We start from the raw sequence: 23,649 nt of genomic DNA, 5'->3' as shown, positions 1-23,649 counted from the left end.
AATGTCTCTTCTTCTCTCATCCATAGGTTAAGGGTTATTAAGCTTAGTCTCCATATTATTGAAGATAGGGGGCATTGGAACAAAGCATGAGAAATTGATTTAGCCTTCAACATGCATCTTGGACAAGTGGCAGGAGTGGATGCGAACCGGCTGTGGACTTGTTGCAACACTAGAAGTTTTTCATGAAGACTTTTCCATAGAAAAATCTTAATTTTATGTGGTAATTTCAACTCCCAAATGCTATTCCAGACTCTGTTGTGTATGTTCTGGGGCCTCAATGAAGTAGGAGAATGAAAGAATCCATAAGCAATTTTGTAACCTGACCCAACTTCATATATACCAGATTTTGTCCAGCACCAATTAACTTCATCCTCCTCCTCTGTTGGTTTGATTGAAAAAATTTTATTACATATATCAACTGAAAAAATCGACTCAATCAGATTTCTATTCCAGCTTCTATAAGGATTTAGTAACGCACTAACGTAATACACTTGCAGATCTGGCGGGATTGTGAGTGCATTTTGAGGGACATTAAAGGGCACTGGTGGTGGGAGCCAGGGGTCATGGAAGATGCGAACATTAGTGCCAGAGCCTATTTTCCATAACAAGCCTTTCTCGATCACCTTGCGCCCTTCAAGAACACTTCTCCAGCCCCACGACAGTACGCTTCCTATCTCTGCATGTAGGAAATCTGTATATCTGAAATATTTAGCTTTGAGCATTCTTGATAGAGTAGAATTAGGGTATTTCATTAGACGCCAATATTGTTTTTCCAATAAAGCCAAATTTTGCGCCCTTAGGTCCTTGATCCCCAGCCCTCCATCTTTCTTCGGTCTCGTCATTGTGTCCCATTTAATCCAAACCATTCTTCATTCTGCGCCTTTTTGACCCCACTAAAATTGCGAGAGCATGCTATGAATCTCAGTTAATAGCGTGTCCGGGAGCTTGAAACAAGAGAGTGTATGAATAGGAATCGCCTCCCCACCGCTCTCAATAACATGTGCCTACCACCTGATGACAATAGACTTCTTTTCCAACCCATAATCCTCTTCTGAACTTTATCCTTGATAGCTCCAAAGGTTGCTTTCTTTGATTTTTGAACTATAGAGGGCAGTCCCAGGTATTTGTCTTGTGCTCCGATATGTTCAATATTTAGTGTCTGAGCAATTGCTAGTCTTGTGTTTTGAGGTGTGTTGTGACTAAAAAAGATAGCTGACTTATTCAGATTGACTTTTTGCCCACTGAAACCTTCATAGATCTCTAGCAATTCTAGAATACTTTGGCTTGTATTAGGTGCGCTCTTGCAAAAAAGGATTGAATCATCAGCAAACAAAAGGTGATTAACTGTTTGGCATCTCCGATTAACTTGAACTCCTTGAATTAATCTGTTTTGCTCTGCCTTGTGTAGCAAGAAGGAAAGCCGTTCTGCACAAAAAAGAAAGAGATATGGAGATAGGGGGTCACCCTGTCGGATGCCCCTATTTGGCCTAAAATAGCCAAAAGGTTGACCTTCCACAACGACAGAGTAAGAAACAGTCGTTACCAATTCCTTAGTCCAGTTAATCCATTTAGCATCAAAGCCCAGCTTATCCATAATATACCATAAAAAATGCCATTCGACCCTATCATAAGCCTTGCTCATGTCTAGTTTAATAGTCATCTCATGCTCTGCCCCACTTCTCTTATTTTTCAAATAGTACATACATTCGTGGGCAATTAGGATATTATCTGAAATGAGTCTACCTTTGAGAAACGCACTCTGATTTGGGCTTATAATTTTATTCATAATACTTTGTAATCGATGCACCATAACTTTAGAAATAATTTTATACATAACTGAAGACAAGCTGATCGGTCGTACCTGAGTCATGTCATTGGCATCTGGCACCTTTGAAATCAAACAAATTTGAGTATGATTGAAACTTTTTAGAATTCTGCCACTGTGAAAGAAACTTCTTACTGCCTTAAAAATGTCACCTCCAACTATATCCCAGAAAAAGTGAAAAAACTTAGCTGTAAACCCGTCATCACCAGGAGCACTCTGAGCGTGAACACTAAATGTAGCTCTTTTGACCTCGTCTATAGTTACTGGCCTTTGGAGCCTACGGTTCATGGAAGCTGTAACCTTTGGCTCCAAATCCTCTAAGTATGGATTCGGATCAGCCGAATAAGAAGAAGTAAAAATATCGCAAAAGTAGTCTTCAGCTATCTTTGCAATATCCTCCGGTTTCGATGCAATCTCATTGTCCCTCCCCACTAATCTCTAAATTATGTTCCTTCGCATCCTTGATTGAAATTTCTGGTGAAAGAATCTAGTATTCTGATCTCCTTCTTTTAGTCACTTGACTCTAGATTTTTCTCGCCAATAGCTCTCTTCTTTCAAATATGCCAGCTCCAACTTCTTCTCCAAACTGGTAACCTCCTCTCCCCCATTGATTCCAGCCACCCGCAATTCCTCTAGTTTAGCTTGAAGGTCTTCAATTTCTTTTCGAGAGCTTGCTTTGTGAGTTTTCTGCCATTGAACTAGTCTATGTCTACAAACTTTCAACTTTTGGGCCAAGGAGAACATAGCTGAGCCTACAACTTCCATTCTCCACACTTCACTGACAATTCTCTTGACATCCTCTTCTCCACACCAACGTTCCTGGTATTTAAACCGCCTTTTACTATGCCAGGATTGAGGTTCGGTTTCCATCAAAAGTGGAGCATGATCCGAGCCTGTGCACCACTGCATTCGGAGACTTCAACTTCCATTCCATCCCAACTAAATAACGGTCAAGCCTCTCTTTCACCAAATCCTCTCCTTATCTTCGATTTGTCCACGTGAAAGGGTGCCCCACCATTTCAATATCCACTAATTCGTTACTGTCAATAAAATTAGTGAATGTTGCAATGGTGGTTGCTGATTTTTGGCCTCCACCCTCCTTTTCCGCTTGACTTGTTATAGCATTAAAATCGCCTGCTATTACCACTTTTTCTTCCAGGTGTTGGCTTATTGTTGTAAGCTCCTCAAACTTTAAGGATCGAATTTGTTCCAAACAACTCAAATGGACACCAATGAATGCCCATACCTCACTGCTTCCGACTTCCTTAATTTCAGCTGCCACAAAGAATTCTCCACTGCTAATAATTTGAACACTGATGCTGTCCTTCCAAGCTAGCACAAGTCCTCCTGCCGGGTTATCAATATGCCCGTTTTCGTAGCCGTATATCCGAAATTTTGCTTCCACCTGTCGAGATTGGTTCTTTGTTTCACTTATAAACACAATCTCGGAGGAGTAGGATTTACAGATCCCTTTTAAGGTGTGAATTGTCAGGGGTCTCCCTAAATTCTGACAATTTCAAACTATAGTTCTCATGGCGCCTTGGGTGCCATTTGTAGGCTGGCACCCTTGAATATTTGAGAACATGTTCTGTATATAAATTTGATTACTTTCTATATTTGAAATCCAGTGTTAGATATGATATACACACATAATCAATGTGCCGGGATAGATAGGTTAGAGATTGGAAATGAAGTTAGTAAAACTAACTAAAAGAGCATGAATACATGATATCTCCAAAAAGAGATCAACGAAGTCATGATTATGCTTAGCTTGTTATATAGCAGGAAAATAGAAAGCATGATTATGTCGAAAGAAATTATTATTCTGTAGAAATCAACGAAGACCTAAATGATATAACAGTTAATTAATTAATATTATAGCTATAGATATAAGGAGTTAAGACGGCAAGAAGTGGCTAGCGTCTTCTAAACTCCAATGACTAATAAAGTAGAAAAAGGAACATGACTGATTAATTGAATCACGTTTTTTCTTCTATAGACCTACAACTTTCCATGCAGATCAAAACATCATACAAGCTACTTTAAGATTTCCCACAATGTGTACCTTCTTTCTTTGATTCTTTCTCCATTACAAAAGTATATAAAAAAAAATATTATATTGGACGGGTATACAATACATGCATTCTTTTAATGGTTTATGATGTAATGAGCAGTTTTAAATGAATGAAAAAAAAAAATGTAACATTATGTATATATATATTGAAAATATAATCTAAAATTTGCACATGGTGTCATGGTGAGAATCAAGCCAAGGACATTAGAACTAGCAATGCCTTGAGAGTTGGATAACCACTCAGCTAACCAAACAATTGTATTTTTACTTTTTCAATAATAATATTAATTCATATTCAATTAATTTATAATAAAAATTTCAATTATTCTGCATCTTATCACAAATCACTTGAATTTTTTATTTCCTTGTTTGGATAATAGTAAGTACTTTATTATTGAAAGAAAACAAATTAAAACATATTTTATTGAAAATTTTTAATTTTCTACTATGTTATATATATATTTATTATTCTATATCTTTTAAATTTGTTCATTATGATTTTAGAAAATTTTAAATTGTAAATTATGATTTACATTATTTTGTTTTGTTTTATTTTATTCTCTAAATTTTTATTTTTATTATAATTTTATATATTTATTCAATTATTATTGAGTCAAACAATTCAACCAATGATACATCATACATCCATTGATTTACATTTATTATCTTCGTTATCATCATCGTCATCTACTACGTTACTGATGAATGGAAGATCTCAACATCAAGTTGATGAATATAATGAATATTTTCTTTAACTTAAAACAAAAATGTTCGATGGTTATTAATAATACAATTAATTTAAATGAATTTACTCAAGCAGCTAAGACTTCACTTTTTATTTTTATTATGGAGATTTTGGTAGTGTTTTTAAATAATATGAAGAGTTAATGTGTATATTTTTTTGTATGAATGGTCATAATTTTTTTTTTTGGTGACTGAATGGTCATAAATTTGAGAGTCAGATTTGTGAATTTAATTTTTTTTTAATGTCACAAATTTAAGAGTTAGATTTGTAATTTTTAATATATATTTTTTAAAAATATAAATCTGGGGTCAGATTTACATGTTAGTGTTGAAAAATCCGATTTGTTTAAAAGCGAAAAAAATTATCTCACCACAAATCGGACTATCCAATTTATGCACTATGAAAATCTAATCCTCCGATTTATTATATAAATTAAAATAAAAAATTTTAAATTTATATAAAAAAATACACCAAATAAATATGATACTGAATTACACATAATTTTTTTTCATTTCTAAAAAAAATTAGCCCCACGACTTATCATGTATTCTAGAAACAAAACAAATCTCTTCAGAAATCTTCTATTTTTAACAAATTGATCCAATTTAGCAAAAAATAGTTTCATTTTCTTCTTATATATTAACAATAAATGTCCTGAAACTCGTTGATTAATTATCAAAATCAGAATTCTTTTTTAATAAAAAAAAGTAGAAATATTCTTCTTTTCCCCTAACAAAATGAGAAATATATATGGATGATAGATTGGGGTTGTAACGTTTTTGTGGTCTGTGATTTGTTTATTAGATACTTAATCTGCGAAGAGCGGGGAATGGAGTAAAGAAGAAAACAGAAAGACGGTCAACGCAGAACAGAAAACACAAGAAAGTAGAGAGAATAAAAATTTGCTTGAACACCACGATTACAGCAAATCACGAAGGGAAAAAAAAAAAAGAAAAAGAAAAAGAAAAGAAGGAAATGTTACTGCAGTTATAACAGATAGTGCGTATCTTGAGTGAGTTTTTAAGAAAAAAATTATTTTTGAGTTATTTTTTTAAAAAAGTATTTTAAAATAGTAAAATTAATTTTATATTTAGATATTTTATATAAAAAAATTTATTTATTTATTTATTATGTTTGATTATAATAATATAAATATATTTATTTATTTATTTATTATGTAAAAATTTTTTTTTTAATTTTTTTAATTTTTTTAGTATTTTTAATTTTATTATTAAAAATTTACAAACATGTTAAAAAATAAAAAATATATTTTTTTATTAAAATTTTTTTTATCAACTTAATAATATTTAAATAAATACTAAATTATTTTATTTAATATTTATTAATTTTAATTTAAGCTATTTAAACTGACTTTCTATTATTTTTCAAACATCATTGTAATTTAATAAGAAGTATTGGATTTGAACACATCATTAATATGAAACTATAAGAATTTTGAATCCTTTATTTACGCAACAATAAATATCAGTCTGACAAAACTTTTACCAATAAACATAACTCAACTAACAGAGGTAGTGCTAATTTTATCAGAAATCTTAGGATTTGAATATTGAATATATAACTCTATGCAAATATAAGTCTTTTGACAAATTATTGTATGTTACACGTATTCAAACAATCGTGTTAAACTAAATTAATTATTTATATAAAACATGTGCTAAAATATAATTATTTATATAAAATATATATTAAAATATAAAATATAAATTAAAATTTAAAAATAAATTAAACAATATATATATTATACATAAACTATAAAATTTTAAAAGTTAGTCGAAGTATAAATATTAAATTAGTTCTAATAAATAAATTTTATTAATTTATATATACAAATTTTGATAAATAAAAATATAAATTATATTAATTTATATGTATAAAAATTAATAAATATAAATATAAATAATGTATTTTATATATATAAATTTTTATAAATATAAATATAAATTATTATTGATTAAATACTAATTTAAAATGATAATATTTATTAATAATATAATATTATTATACTATAAATATAAATTTGGTTCAACATGGTGAAACCATCATCTTGTTCAAGCAGGAGACAGGGTTTGCAATCAAAGTGTCAAAGACCCAAAACCCCAGAAGTCAACTGTTGGGAAGGTCATAGGACCTACAAAGTGGCTGGATTATGTCAGAACCGTCCATTATTTATAATTAATTTTATTAAATAATTAATTTATTCTTCTATTTAAATAAATATTAATAATTTAAATTTTATATTTTTAATAATTTATTAAATAATAATAAATTTTTAAATAAAATTTAGTTTTAGAACAGATTAATTCTTGATATATTAAAATAATAAAAAAAAAACCGTCCATTCATTCACTCATTTAGAAGACTGAGGTGCCTGGCCAATAATAGCGGCGGTGGTGACATATCAAAAGGCATCAATGTCTTTTTATTTAGTTAAATTATAGAATAAAGTAAAATTATTTATTTATATTGTAAACAAAGGAATTTGACCAGCTTAAAGTGTGTATGGTATATCATTGGAGAAAAATAAATGCTTAGTTTCAATTATTTGAAAAAAAATTGACATTTTAATTCTTTAGAAAAATTATACAATTAGGTCAAGGAAATACCAATAATTAAAGATAGAAAATTTAACCTGTTTTTTTATTAGTTATGAATATATATATATATATATATATATATATATATATATATATATATATACATATATATACAATTTTTTATATAAAATTATATTAAATATTTTTTATCTTAAAAAACATAATTTACGAACTTAATAAATTAAAATACAAAATTTTTTATTTTAATAAAAATATACATGAGAGTACTCTTGAAGTACCGTATTTATACTTAAATTATAAAAATATTATTAATATAATATTTCTATATATATATCTAAATTATCTATTAATATTAGATCTATTAAAAAAATTTACGTATAACTAATTTATATATATAGTGAATGCTACCTTATTTTCTCTAAAATAATATGTAAGTTACCTTATTTGATGCGTCACATTCTAATTTAATGTTTATTTTAATACATTTGTTATATATTTATTAAAATATTAATTTAAAAATTTTCTTATATTAACTAAATTTTAAACTAAAATATTGATGTGACAAATTAAAAATAAAAACACAAATTAGTATTAAAAATAGTCACCAAAAAAATTAGTATTAAAAATTTTAAATTTAAAAAATCTATCGTGTCAAATAGATTTTTAAATTTGAAATTTTATTCTATACAATTTGGTTTTGAATTATATGAAAAAAAAGAAAAAATTAAAATACTTTACATCTTGTTTTTTAAAAATTAATATAGCTAGTTTACAATTATTTTTTATGAAGGTCTGAATTTTTATTTAATTTTTGTTAGAAATTAGGGATTTTGTGTGAAAAATAAAAGAGTAATACATAACATTATTTTTCAAATATTTTGTTAAATTTTTAACAAATTTTAATGACTCGAAATCAATTTCTTATTTTTTATTTTATTAGATAAATTAGTCATCCAATAAATTTTACTAAAAATTTAAAATAAATAAACATTAAAATATGACACATGAGAGAAGATAGCTTACATGTTATTTTAGAATGGGTAGGATAACATTAATATATATATATTTATTTATTGGTATCTTATATCCTATGAAAACAATGCAAGTGCTGCATAATTGATGCCCTAGGAAACAAGAATCTATCATTTGGAAGCTTCTAAATTCTAAAGAAGTTTTTATAATTATATATATCCAACAAGTTTTCGATTTATTTTTTAACATTTTTTTATTTTTAAATTACCAAATATGATTAAAAACTAAAAACTTTAAAATATTTGTAAATCTTATTAAGTTAACTAACTACCCTAATCACTGTAACTATAAACACCATAATAACATGCGTTTTATTATTATTATTGTTATAAGATTTCGACCACACCTTCATTCAACCCTACACCAATATTAAAAATGAAAGTAAAGAATTAGAGTTAATTTAATAAATTAATAAATTAATAAATATGTCATATGTATATATTTCTTAAAAGATTTGATTGCTGAACTGAACCAGTCGACCATTTCAATTCAACGCTGTAATGGCTCAATTATCTGCTGATGGAAATTATTCGGATTTATTTTCTATATTTAATTTGATAATATATGGAGAGAAAATGAATGTCACATACACCTAAAATAGAAAAAAAGTGTTAGGAAGCTGCATAGACCAAATCAAAATACAATTGATTACGTAAAACACTCAACAAAACTTGTGATAATGGCCAACAAAATAAGAGTGAATTTATAAATGTATAAAAAAGCTAGACGTGGATACACATTATTCATACATTACATGTCAAATTGAAGGACTAAAAGCTTACCTTTGAACAAGGAGAAAAAAATGGGAAAAAGGAGAGTAAAGAGAAAAGAGAAAGAAGAGATTTGTGTTGAAAATATTCAAGGGTAGCTAGGGGCATAAAGGACACTTCACATACATATACATGTTTACTAGCACACTTTTTTGGTCCATGATTCATCTTTGTCAAGCTAGCTAAGTCTTAGTTGCCCTCTTTTCATGCCGAGTCCATTGTCTCATTTACTCTCTATAAACACAAACATTGCATACACACTCTTCCCCTCTCTCTCTCTCTCTCTCTCTCTCTCTTTCTCGCCATGGGAGGAGATGCTGGACTCTCCATGGATTCCTCCGATCCGATCCGGAGGTTCTTCCTTCGCAGTAATAGCCCTGTTATTCTCAACTCTTTTCCTGAACACAAGTGGAATATGAACCTCAACACGGATCATGAAACCGCCTCTTTTCAACAAGTCAACCTTATTAGTTCTTGTTCTTCCAATCACGATCATCACCACAACACGAGACAAGAGTTAGACTTCTTCGTCACTCACAACGACGACAACCTTGTCGCCTCTTCTTCTTTTCCTGCCGCCGACCACGATGACAATCATCGTCATTCCTTGGAATTCAAAGTAAACGTGAGTTCGGCCACTCATTGCATTCTTTTGATTATAAATTGCTTTAACTAACTCATGAACGATGTGTTTTAATCATAGACTGGTCTGAATCTTCTCACTACCAGCACTACGGAGGACGATCACGTAAATTTGCAAGACAGAAGAACTAAAAATGAGGTAAATTAAATGAAATGAAAGAAATTGTTCATATATTACAGTACTGTTCAATTAAATAATATAATTTTGTTGAATAGGAGGTAGGTGTAATTGAAGCGGAGATAGAGCGAGTGAAGGAGGAAAATGAGAGGATAAGGGAGATGATTGATGAGGCAAACAGTCATTACAGTGCGCTTCAGATGCACCACATGAATCTGATGAACAAGAGCAGTGATGATGAAAGAGTATTGGTTCCAAGGCAGTTTATGGATCTTGGCTTAGCAACAAATTCGCAGAATTGTTCATCATCAAGATCAAGATCAAAATCACCATCAGGGAATAGTAGTGGTGATGGAGAGAAGAAGAGAATGAAAAGAGAAGAAAGCCCGAGGAGGGAAGAAGAAGCAAACAAAAGTAGTCCAGCAAAACATAATCTTGACCAAGCTCACGAGGCCACTATGAGGAAAGCTAGAGTTTCTGTTAGAGCGAGATCAGAGGCACCTATGGTATATTTCTCATCTTTCTTTTTATTTATTTTATATTTTTTAAAATACAAATAATAAATTTAATACAAAATTATTTAAAGACCTAAATATCTAATTTATTCTAAAAGAAATGAATTAATTAATCACATAATTAGATCACATAGTATAAAAGTGCCTTTATTAAAATTAATTAAACTCTATTAAAAAACAATATATGATATAAACCAGTACCGTTTGTGTGTTTGTCCTTTTCTGGAGGCTAATGGAAAACATGTTAATTGTGTCAGATAACTGATGGGTGTCAATGGCGAAAGTATGGACAGAAGATGGCTAAAGGAAACCCATGCCCTCGAGCTTATTATCGTTGCACCATGGCTTCCGGTTGTCCAGTTAGGAAACAGGTATGTATATATATATCATCTCTCATAATCTCTATCTTCGCATTATTTAGGTCAGTTCAAAGTTACTAAGAAAAAATTAAATGGATGATTAGTTTCCGATACAATTTATTAGGAGCTGATCCATGAATTGTTTATAGATATTACCTGCTCTAATTATTTATTATATCCTTCCATATTAAAAAACTTTTGGCTATATATATATGAACAAGATCATTGAAGAAAAAGTTCTAATATTATTAAAGGATTTTTATCAAGCAAATAGGGTTTTTACTTTCTTTAATTTTTATAATAAAATATTAATGTGACTTATTTTGTATGTATAGAGTGATTTGACGACGTTTATTATTATTATTATTATTACTATATAATAAAGTCTAATTCTTACTTTAGTATTCATTTATTTTTATTCCATAACAATAAATGAAAAAATATATATTTGGTACCATAAAACAAAAACAGGTGCAAAGGTGTGCAGAGGACAGAACAGTGTTAGTGACAACATATGAAGGGAAGCACAACCACCCTTTGCCACCGGCAGCAATGGCTATGGCGCAAACAACTTCCTCAGCCGCAACAATGCTTCTTTCTGGTTCATCAATGTCAACCAATGACAACACCACCCTAATCAACAATGCAACAAACTTCTTAGCAACAACACTTCTTCCATCTTCTTCATCATCATCATCAGCTGCTACTTCAACCATGGCAACAATCTCAGCTTCAGCACCATTCCCAACTATCACATTGGACCTAACTCATGATGACTCCCCCAACAACAACAACAACCCTTTTCAGTTCCCAATAAGGCCTAGTACAATTCCACAAATACCCTTCCAGATATTTGGTGGTAATAGTAGTCATAATAATAGCAATAACCAATCAAAGTTTTGTGGTCTACAAATGCCTAATAATAATAATAAAGATCATAGTAATAGTAGTAGTAGTAGTAATAATCTTGTTGATACAGTTGGTGCTGCAATTGCATCTGATCCAAACTTCACTGCTGCTTTGGTATCAGCTCTTAGCTCCTTTATTAGTGCTGCTGCTCCTACTCAACAAAACAACATTAGCAATACCAATGACAATGGCAATGGCACACTCAACAACAATAGCTAGTTATTAGCAATGGTGGAACCAATAATTATTAGTTGATCCCTTTTAAAAAGATTTTTTTATTTTTTATTTTATTCTAATTTGGTTGGTTATTTATGACCGCACCGTTTTTTTTATTATTTTTTATTCTCATTTATTTGAGGAACTTGTTTAGGGCATTAAAGATTAAACTATATATTACTATTTGACAATTAGACAGAGATTCTTTTCTGATCTTTTTTTCTTAAATAATTTTAATTTTTGATTTGGTTAGGAGAGGTTCGATATTATTTATTCAGTTTGTATGCTCAAATAATTAATTAAATTTGTATAGCAAATCGAATGAAAAGTTCATACACAGAAGTGACCTCGTTAGTTTCCCATTTTGTTTATTTATTTATTGTAGGGTGATTATATATATATGTTAATGGATTTTGATGCTTGTTTATTATTTCATCAATTCAACTACATATCCTTTAAAAATCGTAAAACATTCAGTTTTTTATTACAATAATTTAAAATTTAGAGAAAATTTTACTCCACTCTCCTGCAAGATGCTAAAATGACATTCTCCTCCCCTCTATTTTATAAATGTACATCTCCCTCCCTTCTAACTTTTAAAAACCTCTTCTTTAATCCATTTTAAACTTTTTGTGTTAACTAATGCTAATTTTATCCATTTTTTAAGAAAAAAATTATTTTAAAAAAAAATACCCATTAACAAAACTTTTATATGTTATCATTAAATTTTTCTTATCAAAATATTCTTTAATAAATTATTCTTTTATTGATTAAATTATATTTTAACAAAAAAAATTTAATAATTATATTATTTTTTCTAAAATACCCTTCAATAATTTTTTAATTATTAAATTATAATTTTATCAAAATTTTCATTAACAATTTTTTATATTTTATTATTAATTTTTTGATATTTATATATATTATTTTAACATTAAATAAAACATTTTAGTAAGATTATTTTTTAATATCAATATATATTAATTGTTATACATATTAACAGTGGTAAGATTTTTTTATTTAATGTTAAAATAATATATATTGATATCAAAAAATTTATAGTAAATATAAAAATAATTATTAACAAAAATTTTAGTAAAATCACAATTTAATAATTAAAAAATTATTGAAAAGTAAGTATCTTAGAAAAAAATAATTTAATTATTAATTTTTTTTGAAAATATTTTGGTTAAAATATAATTTAATTAATAAAAAAATTTATTAAAGGATATTTTGGTAAGCAAAATTTAATGATAAAAAATAAAGTTTTTGTTAATGGATTTTTTTAAAAAATAATTTATTTTTTCTTAAAAAATGGATAAAGTTAACATTCGTTAACACAAAAAATTTAAAATGGATTAAAGAGGAGGTTTTTTTAAAAGTTAGAAGGGAGGAAATGTATATTTATAAAATAAAGGGGAGGGGAGTGTCATTTTAGCATCTCCCAAGGGAGGGGAGTAGAATATTTTTCTCTTTTTTAAAAGTTAGAAGGGATGGAAATGTACATTTATAAAATAGAGGGGAGGGAGTGTCATTTTAGCATCTCGTAGGAGGAGGAGAGTAGAATTTTCTCAAAAAATAAAATAAAATAAATACATTTAAATAGATTTAGTGTCTTTTTAAAATTGAATACACATCTAAAATACAAACTAAATAAAACTAAAATTTAAAATTTAAAATTTCTGTTTTAGTTTTATTATTTTTAATTATTAACAAATTATCATTTAAATACACTTCCAAAAATATAAATTCAGTAAAATTAAATATTTTAATTCGTCCGTGTGATTATTCATCTGCACCTCTGTCCTCCTCGGCGCTGCCGAGTCATCCCCAGCGCCGTTCTTCCGATTCGCCATTCCTCTACAATGCCGTCGTCCACCTCACTCGTCCTTGGCATCGCCTTCCTCCTCGCCGCTCAGTCCGCAGCCTCGCTTCGTCCTACTCCTCGTCGATCCTTCTTTGTCGGAAGTGGACCTCAAATATTTTGGATGTGTTTAAGAGAAAGTGATTCATAGTTAACTGTATGTATCTGTTTAGTTATTCAATCACATTGATTTTGCATGCCATGTACAATATCCTAATTTGCATTGGAGAATGGTTTAGGTCGAAGAACAACTTGAAAAATTACAATCCTCAAATTGTCAACACGGTTATATCTGCAATTACGACAACTGCAAGAGTTTAAATTTTTTATTTATGATTTTGGATGTGTTTTAGAAATATTTTGTGTATCACTTCATAATTTTAGATGTGTTATAATTGTTTTTTAATGTTTAAATTTAAATTTTAAATTTATGATTTTGAATATGTTTCAAAAATATTTTCGGTATAAATTAATAATTTTAGATGTGTTACAATTGAAAAAGAAATTACGAGCCACTACAAGAAAGAAGTGGAGAATGAGATAGAAGAAAGAAAATCATGTTACACAGAGAGAGAAGGAATGTAAAAAAAGAAAACAATAACTATGAAGTGGGTAGGAAGTTAGAAAAATTTTAGTTTTTAAAATTTAAATTAATCTTAACTATAAATGTGTATTTAAAAAATAAAAATATATTTTAATTAAAAAATAATTAAATAATATTAAAGACTAATCAAAGACTAAATTTTGTTGTACAAGTAGTATTTTTCTTATTTTATTATGAAAAATTAACTAGAACCAATTATAACGTGCTAATATCAATCAATTTCTATTGTAAAATTATTTTTTAAAATTTTTATTTTAGAGAATTTAAAATTTAGAGGTAGAATTTATGATTTAAAATTTAAAATTTAAAATTTAAGATTTATTAGAATTTAGAATTTAAAATTAAAAGAATTAATTTATATTTGTTGAAAAAATTAACTTTTCAGTTAAATTTTTTATTATATATATGATTTTTGTGGTAAAAATATGATAAAAATAGATAAATAAGAGTAGAGATTTATATATGAGAATATAGAAGTGTTCTTGATGATATTCTTATAAATAATACTTGATAATTTATGAGAATAAATTTTTTATTACACAAAAATAATACACAATAATTTAACACAAGAGTTAGAATAATATAAATTTATAATTTTTTTAGAATATATTTATAGACGAAGATTTTGAATTAAATAATATTAGAATATTATTTACCTAATTCACTTATTAATTAATAGAAATATATTATGAAAATTTATGTTTTATTAATTGATAATGTTCCATATATTTCATTATGTATAATAATACTCTATATTCTATTATGCATGATAATGCTCCATGATGACATCCACACTAATATCATTTTATAACCATTTTAATTAATTTTATTGATTTCCTTTATAATTTTGTTATGCTAATAGAAAGATAATCCAGAAGAGAAAAGAACAAAGAAAGAAGATTAAAGAAGGGAGATAGCACGCAGGCAGTTGCGTGTACATAGTGGCAATGAGGAAAAAGAAAATAAAGAAAGAAAGAAAGAAAAGGGTCTGAAATTGAGTAGTTGATGAAGATATGTCACAACTTTGAAGCGTATGGTTACTATGATTTTGTGAGAGGAGAAAGGAAGACATACTCACAAAGAAGGTGTCATGTTCAATTTTGTCTGTTTGTGTTTTCTCTAAATACTTCTAAATCTCCATGCTACTTATTTTGGATCCCATCTCAAAATTTCTGCATCAACTACTACTTGGATTTCCCTCTTTCTTGATTATCTCCATCTTCTACTCGGATATGAAAAGATACTTTCATTTGGAAAAAAATGTTGAATAATTCATCCCAAAAATATGAGGTGAAGGTTTTGCGGTTGTTGTTTTTGTTATTATTATTATTATTATTATTATTATTATTATTATTATTATTTGGGTAAATAAGTGAAGATTTTAATATAAACATCAAGTTGTTGTTTTTACTTATTTAGTGGATTTAATTAATATAAGCATACACCGATGAGATATAAGTTTAATTTGATAAATTTTTTTGAAGAGATTTTGTATTTTTTAAAAGTATAAATATTTTATTTTGCGTTTAGAATGTTTTTGATAGAGAAAGTATAATATGGTCCTTAAAGCACGTACACAAAAGATTTTTGATGTAGGGTATAGATTGTTCCGGGACAGATTTGACCCAACATTAAATATAATTGTGAATCGGTATATGAGATGGTCTGATTGAACTTACAATTTTGTGTTCGGTTTTTTTTTGTTGAAAAAGGGGTTTTGGTGGGTTTTTTTGTTGGATTTGGCCAAATGGCCTGCACCCACAGCCCACCTAAAAATATTGTAATATAAACCCATTAAATGGAGCTCAGTACCGCGGCGGATTAGTCCTTGACCTGCTGGGTTGGGGGATACCGTGGGAAACCAAAAAAAAAATAAACCCATATTCTCAAAAATTAGATAAATAAAAAAGTAAAAATTAATTATTTTTAAATTAAGATAATTTGATTCATATATGATAAAAATTATAAATTTAACCGTAATTAATTACTTACTTTACATTTTATAATTCTTCTCATTTTAAAAGAATTTTTTTAAATAAAAATACTATATATATAAAAATAAATTACTAAATTAATTATTATATATTTATATATAGTAGAAATTTATGTACACCAAATTTTAGAAAAAATTAATAATTAAAAGTCGTTAGAAGATAATTTAGTGCGTATTTGAATTAGCTTTTGTTAAAATGGAGTTTAAATGAAGATGATTTTATAGAATTAATTTTGGGCAGAAGTGAATCTGTGACAACATGATTTATATTTGATAATTCTATACTAAAATTGATTTTTATAAAATAAATATTATTTAAATAATATTAGTTAAAATCACTTTTAGATAGATAATTAGTTAATTACTAAAAAAATATAATATTAAATTATAATATTATTTTTTTAATATATTTAATCTTTTTATACTTCTTTCAATATATTTTTTCTATAATATTTTTTATAATATTCTATTTTAGTATGTTATAATTTTTTATTATTATAATAAAATTAATATTTATTTATTAAATTAAAAATAATATATAAAAATAGACAATTTTTTAAAATAAAAATGAATATTTATTTATTAAAATAAAAATAACATATAAAATAATATATTTTAGTATTCTTTATAAGTACTCTCAATAATATTATTTTGTTTACTGTTTTGAGTTCTAGTTTTTTACTAATTATATTTTTATTATTATTTATAGTTAATTTTTTATTTAATTTATTATTTTTAATAAGAACAATAATACATATTATAACAAATTAGAATAATAAAGAGTGAACAATAATTATAATAATAAATTTTACAATGTCAAATAAAAAAATATTCTATAATTTTTTTAGTACTCTTAGCATTTTTTATTTAGTGTTATTTTGAACGGTAAAATTTTATTACTTATGACTTCATTATTATGTATGATTAGTTTTTTATTTACTTTATTATTTTTAATAAAATTAATAATTCATATTATAACAAAATTATAATAAAAAATTTAATTAAAAAATAAAAAATCAAAATATAAAAGAAAGTATTAAAAATGATAAAAAAATTATAGAAAAAACTATTAAAACCAATAATAAACCTAAATACGTAAAAGCTATAATTTCTTATTTGCAGTGAACCCACTCTTAGGATACAAAATTACGTCTACGTTCAGAGGAAAAAAAAGTTGTCAAACATAAAAAAATAGCCTTCAAAAAACTTAAACGCACTTTTATCCTTTTCAACGTATTTGCCAAATACAGACTAGCAAAGTCTGCTCAACCTCCGAAGATGACTCCAAAATTACCGTCTCTCGTCTGCCACTAAATCTGGTGTAGGTGATTTCCACCTTAATGTAGTTGTGTGCAAAGATGTGTGTGTGCCTCTCACCAATGAAGTTACAGATTAAATAACAGTTAGTGACTATACTAACCAGTGAAGTTACATATTAAATAACGAATTAGAACTAAATCATAACCCCTCAATCATAACACAGGAAATGTATTTCATTATCAACCCATTGACCACTCATTAGAATTACACAGACATCAGTATCTTATGAAGCAATTATTATATAAGACAATAATCACATTAACATTAATTAACAAATATTATTTTTCAGGAAATCATCTAGTTGCACAATCAAAATAAACTCATGCAGAGATAGACAATAGCTTATGAATTTATCATGATACTCAAATTGATGCAATTGAAATCAAGATTAAATTTTTGGTTAGGAGTTATCTCATATCTAATTGTTAAAATTACTTTTATCTTCCGACCATGATGAAGACAATTGCTTCACTTATTTATATATATATATATAAAACAAATCATACATAGTGAAGACAATTGCTTCACTTATCTCCTTGTTCATATCAATGATATAATAGTATATACACCAAGAGAAAAATACAACACTCCAAAGAAAATTTTTAAATGAATATTAACAAGTAATAACCACACCAATGATGTTCTGATCTTTTTGTAGTTAGCTAAATAGAAAAAAAAAAAAGGAAAACTTATGCTTTAAAACATGCAAAGAATTTGGCTGGTGTAGGACCACTACTACAAAATTTTGCAGCTGTTTCCTCTAACTCGATAAATTCTTCCTTCTTTTGAGCTTCAATCATTGCCTTTTTCTCTTCTACTGACCTATGAATATCAGCTATCTTATTCTTCATATTTTCTGCATATTCTGCTTTCTTTCTTTTCAAGTTTTCCTGTTAAAACAATTTTTTTGGTAATGTCATGTGTTAGTTGAACACATACAAGTCCTTAGTGAAATTTAAAAAAACATTCTCTTTGCAAATGATAATCTATGTATAGTTAGAAAAGTTGATAACCTCAATTATCTTGAGTTGTGTCTCCACTGAGGCTTTCTTTTTACTCTCCACAATCCAACAATTGAGAGCTTCTTCTATGCCCTGTTTGGTCATTTCACTTTCATCAAGTTCAGTACTCAGTAATAGAGAATGGAGTTGGAAATTTGTCTCAATCAAATTTACATGGGTGGGTTTGCAAGTGAAGTATATATATATACTACCTTTAACAAAGGGTCCATTTCAACACTTCAAAGTGATGCAAATAACAATAAAAAAGCTTTCAAGGCAGTAAAACTTCAACAGAGAACCTCATTGCTTTCTTCCAAAATGTATATGAGGATATCAAGTTTTTGAAGCCATTCTTGATGGCAAAATTAAAGACAGTGCAATTACCAATGGAACCAAATAATTTCAAACCAACGAAGAGATCAGACTATAATTTTGAGCTACTTGAATGTTTAAGAAATTAGATTCTAAACTTTAAAATAAGCACAAAAAAACAAAGAAACATGAGTGATAGAAAATTTGGAATTTAAAAACTCTAAATTGAGGAAAAATGTGAAAAGATGTAAACAGACCTAATATGCACTAATGGATGGACTTGGCCATGCCGGACTTGAAGACGAGAATATGGAGGCGGCGCTCGAGGAAGCTCTCGACAGTGAGAGAGAGAGAGGATGTAATCGAGCTTGTTCTGTGTCTCGTTGAGGAGATCGTAATGGAACATCCTCAGAGGCTTGGGTGTTGCGACCAGATCTGGAGAGGCGATGAACTGTGGTGGCGACGGCAACGACGACGGCGAGGCGAGCTCTATCTCCTTTTTGAATCTCTCTGTTTTGCTCTTCTCTCAGATCTCCTTAGCCAGCAGCACTGAGTCCACGCCCAAACTGTGCTGAGTGCTTCACATCCACCGGAGCAAAAGCAGAATTTGCAGGGGAAGACGACGCAGCAATGCCATCGCGTGGATTTGACATGCTATAGTGAGAGGGAGCTGACCTTGCGCTTCAGAGCTCCGGCGCGGTGGCACGTTGATGTAGGTGAGTCGGTGGTGGTGGAAGGAGTTGGAGATGCGGCATCGCGGTGTTTCTCCTCCATTGGAATCGAAAAATTCTGATGAGGGTTTTGGAGTTCAATCACTCGATCTCTTCCACCGTGGTGCGTCGTCTCCTTCTATGGGTTCCAAACGAAATTCTAAACCGTTTGTAAAGCAGAGCATCATGCTCCAACTAGCTAGGGCCTATGACGGACTCAAACACTCTCAGGGTCGACGCAGGGGACATTCGCGTTACCGCCGAATTGATCGGCAGTGTATTCGGCATACCTTCTCGAGGTTAGTCGAAGTTATGTAAGATGTAAAAATTCCTATGCGTTGTTTTTGTTTTTCGTTTGTTGACACTGATTGATTGTTGTACAATGTCTTGTTAACGTAGGGGACCCAATCCCAGAACTGCAGAAAAAAATGCATCTCATTTGGAAATTAAGAGAGTTCCAGAAGAAAACTACAACACAACTGCGGGACTTTGTCTTTGCCTGTCCAATGGAGACCGAGCAACAGAGGATAACCTTTAGACGATATTTCATCCTGTTGGTTTTGAAGATGTTTCTTAGCCTCACAAGTCAGTAGACTATTTATCCGTGGTACTTCCCTCCGATATTGGATGTCTCGAACCCAAGAAGATTCCACTGGCCGTATTAGATATTAAATTGATTGCGAAATGCAATAAGGAAATTCAGAAAACATGCGGCGGGTGCAAGTTCGTGTTGCTGGTATCGCAAATAAATTTCCTAAATTTAAAAAACATGTACGTCTTAAAGTGTAAATCCTAATATTTAAGTTACTTGTGTATAGGTTCTGTACTTTCAGCGCTTAAAACATTGTCCGTTACATGCATGTAACGGACCATGCTTTAAACGCTGAAAAGTATAGAATCTTTACCCAAGTAACTTAAATTTAAGTTATATGTTTTTTTAAATTTAGAAAATTTATTTGCGATACCAGCAATACGAACATGCACCCGCCGCATGTTTTTCAGTTCTGGTCTTAGAATTTCCTTATTGCATCTCGCAACCACTTTAATATCTGATACGACTAGTGAAATCTTTTTGGGTTTGAAACATCCAATATCGGAGGAAGGTGCCACGGAAAAATAATCTGCTGGCTTGTGGGGCTAAGAAACATCTTCAAAACCACCAGGATAAAGTATCGTCTAAAGGTCATCCTCTATTGCTCGGTCTCCATTGGACAGGCAAAGACAAAATCCCGCAGTTGTGTTGTAGTTTTCTTCTGGAAAACTCTTAATTGACAAATGCGATGCATTTTTTTCTGCAGTTCCGGGATTAAGTCCCCTAAGTTAACGAGACATTGTACAACAATCAGTCAATGTCAACAAAAAAAACAAAAAGCAACGCATAGAAATTTTTACATCTTACATAACTTCGACTAACCTCCAGAAGGTATGCCGAATACACTGTCGATCAGTTCCGCGATAACGCGAATGTCCCTGCGTCGAGCCTGAGAGTGTTCGAGTCCACGTCATAGGCCCTAGCTAATTGGAGCATGATGCTCTGCTTCACATGCCATAGCGGTACCCGCCGCAGGAAATCAAAGCCAATGGCCTCAATCTCATCCAACTTAGCGTGCTCATTACGTAGTTCCAAGTGGGTAAACAAGTTGCTAATGTAGTAAGGTGAGCATCGCGTCTTACTAATTTCTGTTGAGCAAAAATTAGGATCAGAATGACATCAAAAAATATAACTAAACATGTTATAACTAATCATGTAAACAATGGGATACCTTTTTACCCATCTGATTTTGTGTTTGGCCAGTGTAAAAATGGGTTTGTTGGAGCACCGTGAAAATTTACTCACGCGGTAATCCCCCTGAATTCTAAGTTTTAAACTCTAACAAAAGAAGCAGGTGACCTGCAGCCAAATAATATAAATAATAGCATAATCTTACCTTTCAATCGATGTAACCTTAATTATTGGACCTAAATGGCATCAGAAGATAATACTGATGTATCGAAGCCAAAAAGAAATTATTGGCGTTGAAGATTCTAGCTTATTTCTAATATCTGATATGCTTCGGAAGATTTATCAAGATCAAACCTCCAAATGTCCCTATAGTAACCATCTTTACTTAAGATAAAAAACTAATTCATTCAAATAGAGCATCAACTATGAAGATCACTGTCCAACCACATACTGAAGTAACGATCAAAATAAATAAGCGCAAGATCTATCAGATAGACCAACCATCCAATATTCTACTAAAGCGACCATCCAAATGGCTTACAAATAATTATTAATAAACCAAGAGGAGCAGCACAGCTGTCAATTACAACCACACCAATCATCAATGTAAACTACTTTCACACAATGCATCAACTTGACAGCCCCAGAAATTAATTTTTTCATCCAAAAAAGGCCATGCGAATAAATAAATCACCAATTAGCTATCCAGTTCAGATGTACTCCGATTGCAGCATCTAGAATGAAAATGTTTACTTAATAAACACAAATCAGATAAAAACTAAAAAAAAAATAAAACACATCAAATGTTTTCAAAGAGGCCTTCAACATAATAACATCAAAATAGCATCCACGGTCATCGAAATCAATTCTCCTAATTTTCCTGTATTAACATTATCTATCAAAACCAATGACCTGATTACATACTGAAGTAACCATCCAATTAAATATGCCAAATATCTATGATAAAGACCAATCATTCAATCATATAATATAGAAGAATATTTAGAAAGGATAAAATGCAAAAAAAAAAAAAAACACAGTTAAAGTTATCTTTCTCTACTGAGCACGAGATTCAGTGAAGGCCCTAAGCTGTTTTCTAATAGGCTGGAACAAAGATGAAAGATACAAAAGTTAATCTAAATCTAAAAAGGCTTCAAATGAAAGAATGAATACAAAAAATAGAAAGTTGACATTGTGCTGTAAATTCATAAAAACCAAAATAAACAGAGTGAAAATGAATATTTAAAGAACACTAGAGAAAATGGATTCACCTCCTTGCAATTAAGGATGTCTGTCTTGTTAACACTTTGAATCTGGGATAGTGAGATTTCTCTAGCATCTTGAGAAACACACAAAAAATAGTGAATATTGTATACTTATCCTACTCCTGTAGCTGGGATTATGAGTGAAAAAAAATAAATAAAAACATAATTAAGTTTGGTTTGAACAAAATAACAGAACATAATGATGCAGCTCAAGGCCCTCAACCGTTTCTTTTCTTTATATCCAGATAGCAGATATTTCCTCGTTAGAGTCTCTTTAGTGCAATTTGGCATCTGGGGTGAAAATCTAGTGGTCCAAGTCTGAGAAAAAAATTATTTAATTTTAATTACACAACAATAATAAAAGGATCAGGTAATTCTTTGGGTAAAGAAACAAAAGCAATATAGGAAGAATTGGAAATTGTTGTACATGCAAAATTGAAACTAAAAAGACCTTGCAAGACTGACCATCAGATACCCTATTAAAGTAACTATCTAACAAATATCAACCAAATTTTAACAATGGTCAGCTAGTTAATGGTCAGCTAATTTACGTCACATTGCATGCAAAAGTCCGCATGGCGAAAGAAAAAAAATTTAAAATTTATCTGCTATATAAATAAGATTACCAAACTTTTTTGACCATTTCCGCCTGAAATTAAATCATTATGAATTGCAACAATCTCAACCAACATCATATTCCACATGCATTAGGATACTAAAATTGCACCTAATGCTTTCTCACCATGTATAATCAATCATATCAGCAGCAAATTCTATCTATAGTACAACATGCAACAGCCATTACGAATCGGGAAATGAACAACTCAATCCACTTACCGTGGATGGTTAGCATAGTTCTGGTTATGATGTTCATGGTAGTCTCGGTGAATGGTCCACGAGCAGGCGGCGAAATTTCCAGGATCGGATGCTCTGTTGCGACCAGTGCGACGGGGACGACGGAGACGACCGCGTCCGCGCGAGGAGAATGGCGCAGCTGCTCGGTTCGGCCGTGACGGCTCACTGGGCTACAGTTCGGGTCAAAGGCGTAGCGCGCAGGGGCTGGGCTGCAGTGA

At 29.8% G+C, this 23,649-nt stretch overlaps 1 protein-coding gene and 1 long non-coding RNA gene across 2 annotated transcripts; one reads left to right on the top strand and one right to left on the bottom strand.

Annotated features, from left to right (window-relative positions):
- Window positions 1-9,045: 9,045 nt before the first annotated feature.
- Window positions 9,046-11,975, top strand: LOC130969540 (probable WRKY transcription factor 31). Its single transcript, XM_057895305.1, has 5 exons — window positions 9,046-9,650; window positions 9,729-9,806; window positions 9,884-10,291; window positions 10,558-10,671; window positions 11,131-11,975. Exons 1-5 carry the CDS (start codon window positions 9,330-9,332, stop codon window positions 11,785-11,787), a joined length of 1,578 nt encoding a protein of 525 aa, XP_057751288.1. The 5' UTR covers window positions 9,046-9,329; the 3' UTR covers window positions 11,788-11,975.
- A 6,183-nt stretch (window positions 11,976-18,158) lies between these two features.
- On the bottom strand, window positions 18,159-23,622 carry LOC130968258 (uncharacterized). Its single transcript, XR_009081572.1, has 6 exons — window positions 23,414-23,622; window positions 22,583-22,894; window positions 21,352-21,479; window positions 19,136-21,268; window positions 18,579-18,659; window positions 18,159-18,455 (listed from the first exon to the last, which is right to left on the bottom strand). It is a non-coding gene; the product is annotated as an uncharacterized LOC130968258 (long non-coding RNA).
- Window positions 23,623-23,649: the final 27 nt, after the last annotated feature.

The sequence above is a fragment of the Arachis stenosperma genome, chromosome 3 (assembly GCF_014773155.1).
Source record: "Arachis stenosperma cultivar V10309 chromosome 3, arast.V10309.gnm1.PFL2, whole genome shotgun sequence".
NCBI lineage: Eukaryota > Viridiplantae > Streptophyta > Magnoliopsida > Fabales > Fabaceae > Arachis > Arachis stenosperma.
Note: the sequence above shows the minus strand (reverse complement) of the source record. Positions and strands in the feature narration are given on the sequence as shown.

Excerpts from the sequence above, each read along its gene's own strand:
- LOC130969540 (XM_057895305.1), top strand. The coding sequence starts at position 9,330 with ATGGGAGGAGATGCTGGACTCTCCATGGATTCCTCCGATCCGATCCGG. Across the intron at positions 9,807-9,883 it reads ACAGAAGAACTAAAAATGAG|GAGGTAGGTGTAATTGAAGC; the intron begins GTAAATTAAATG and ends TTTGTTGAATAG. Across the intron at positions 10,672-11,130 it reads GTTGTCCAGTTAGGAAACAG|GTGCAAAGGTGTGCAGAGGA; the intron begins GTATGTATATAT and ends AAACAAAAACAG.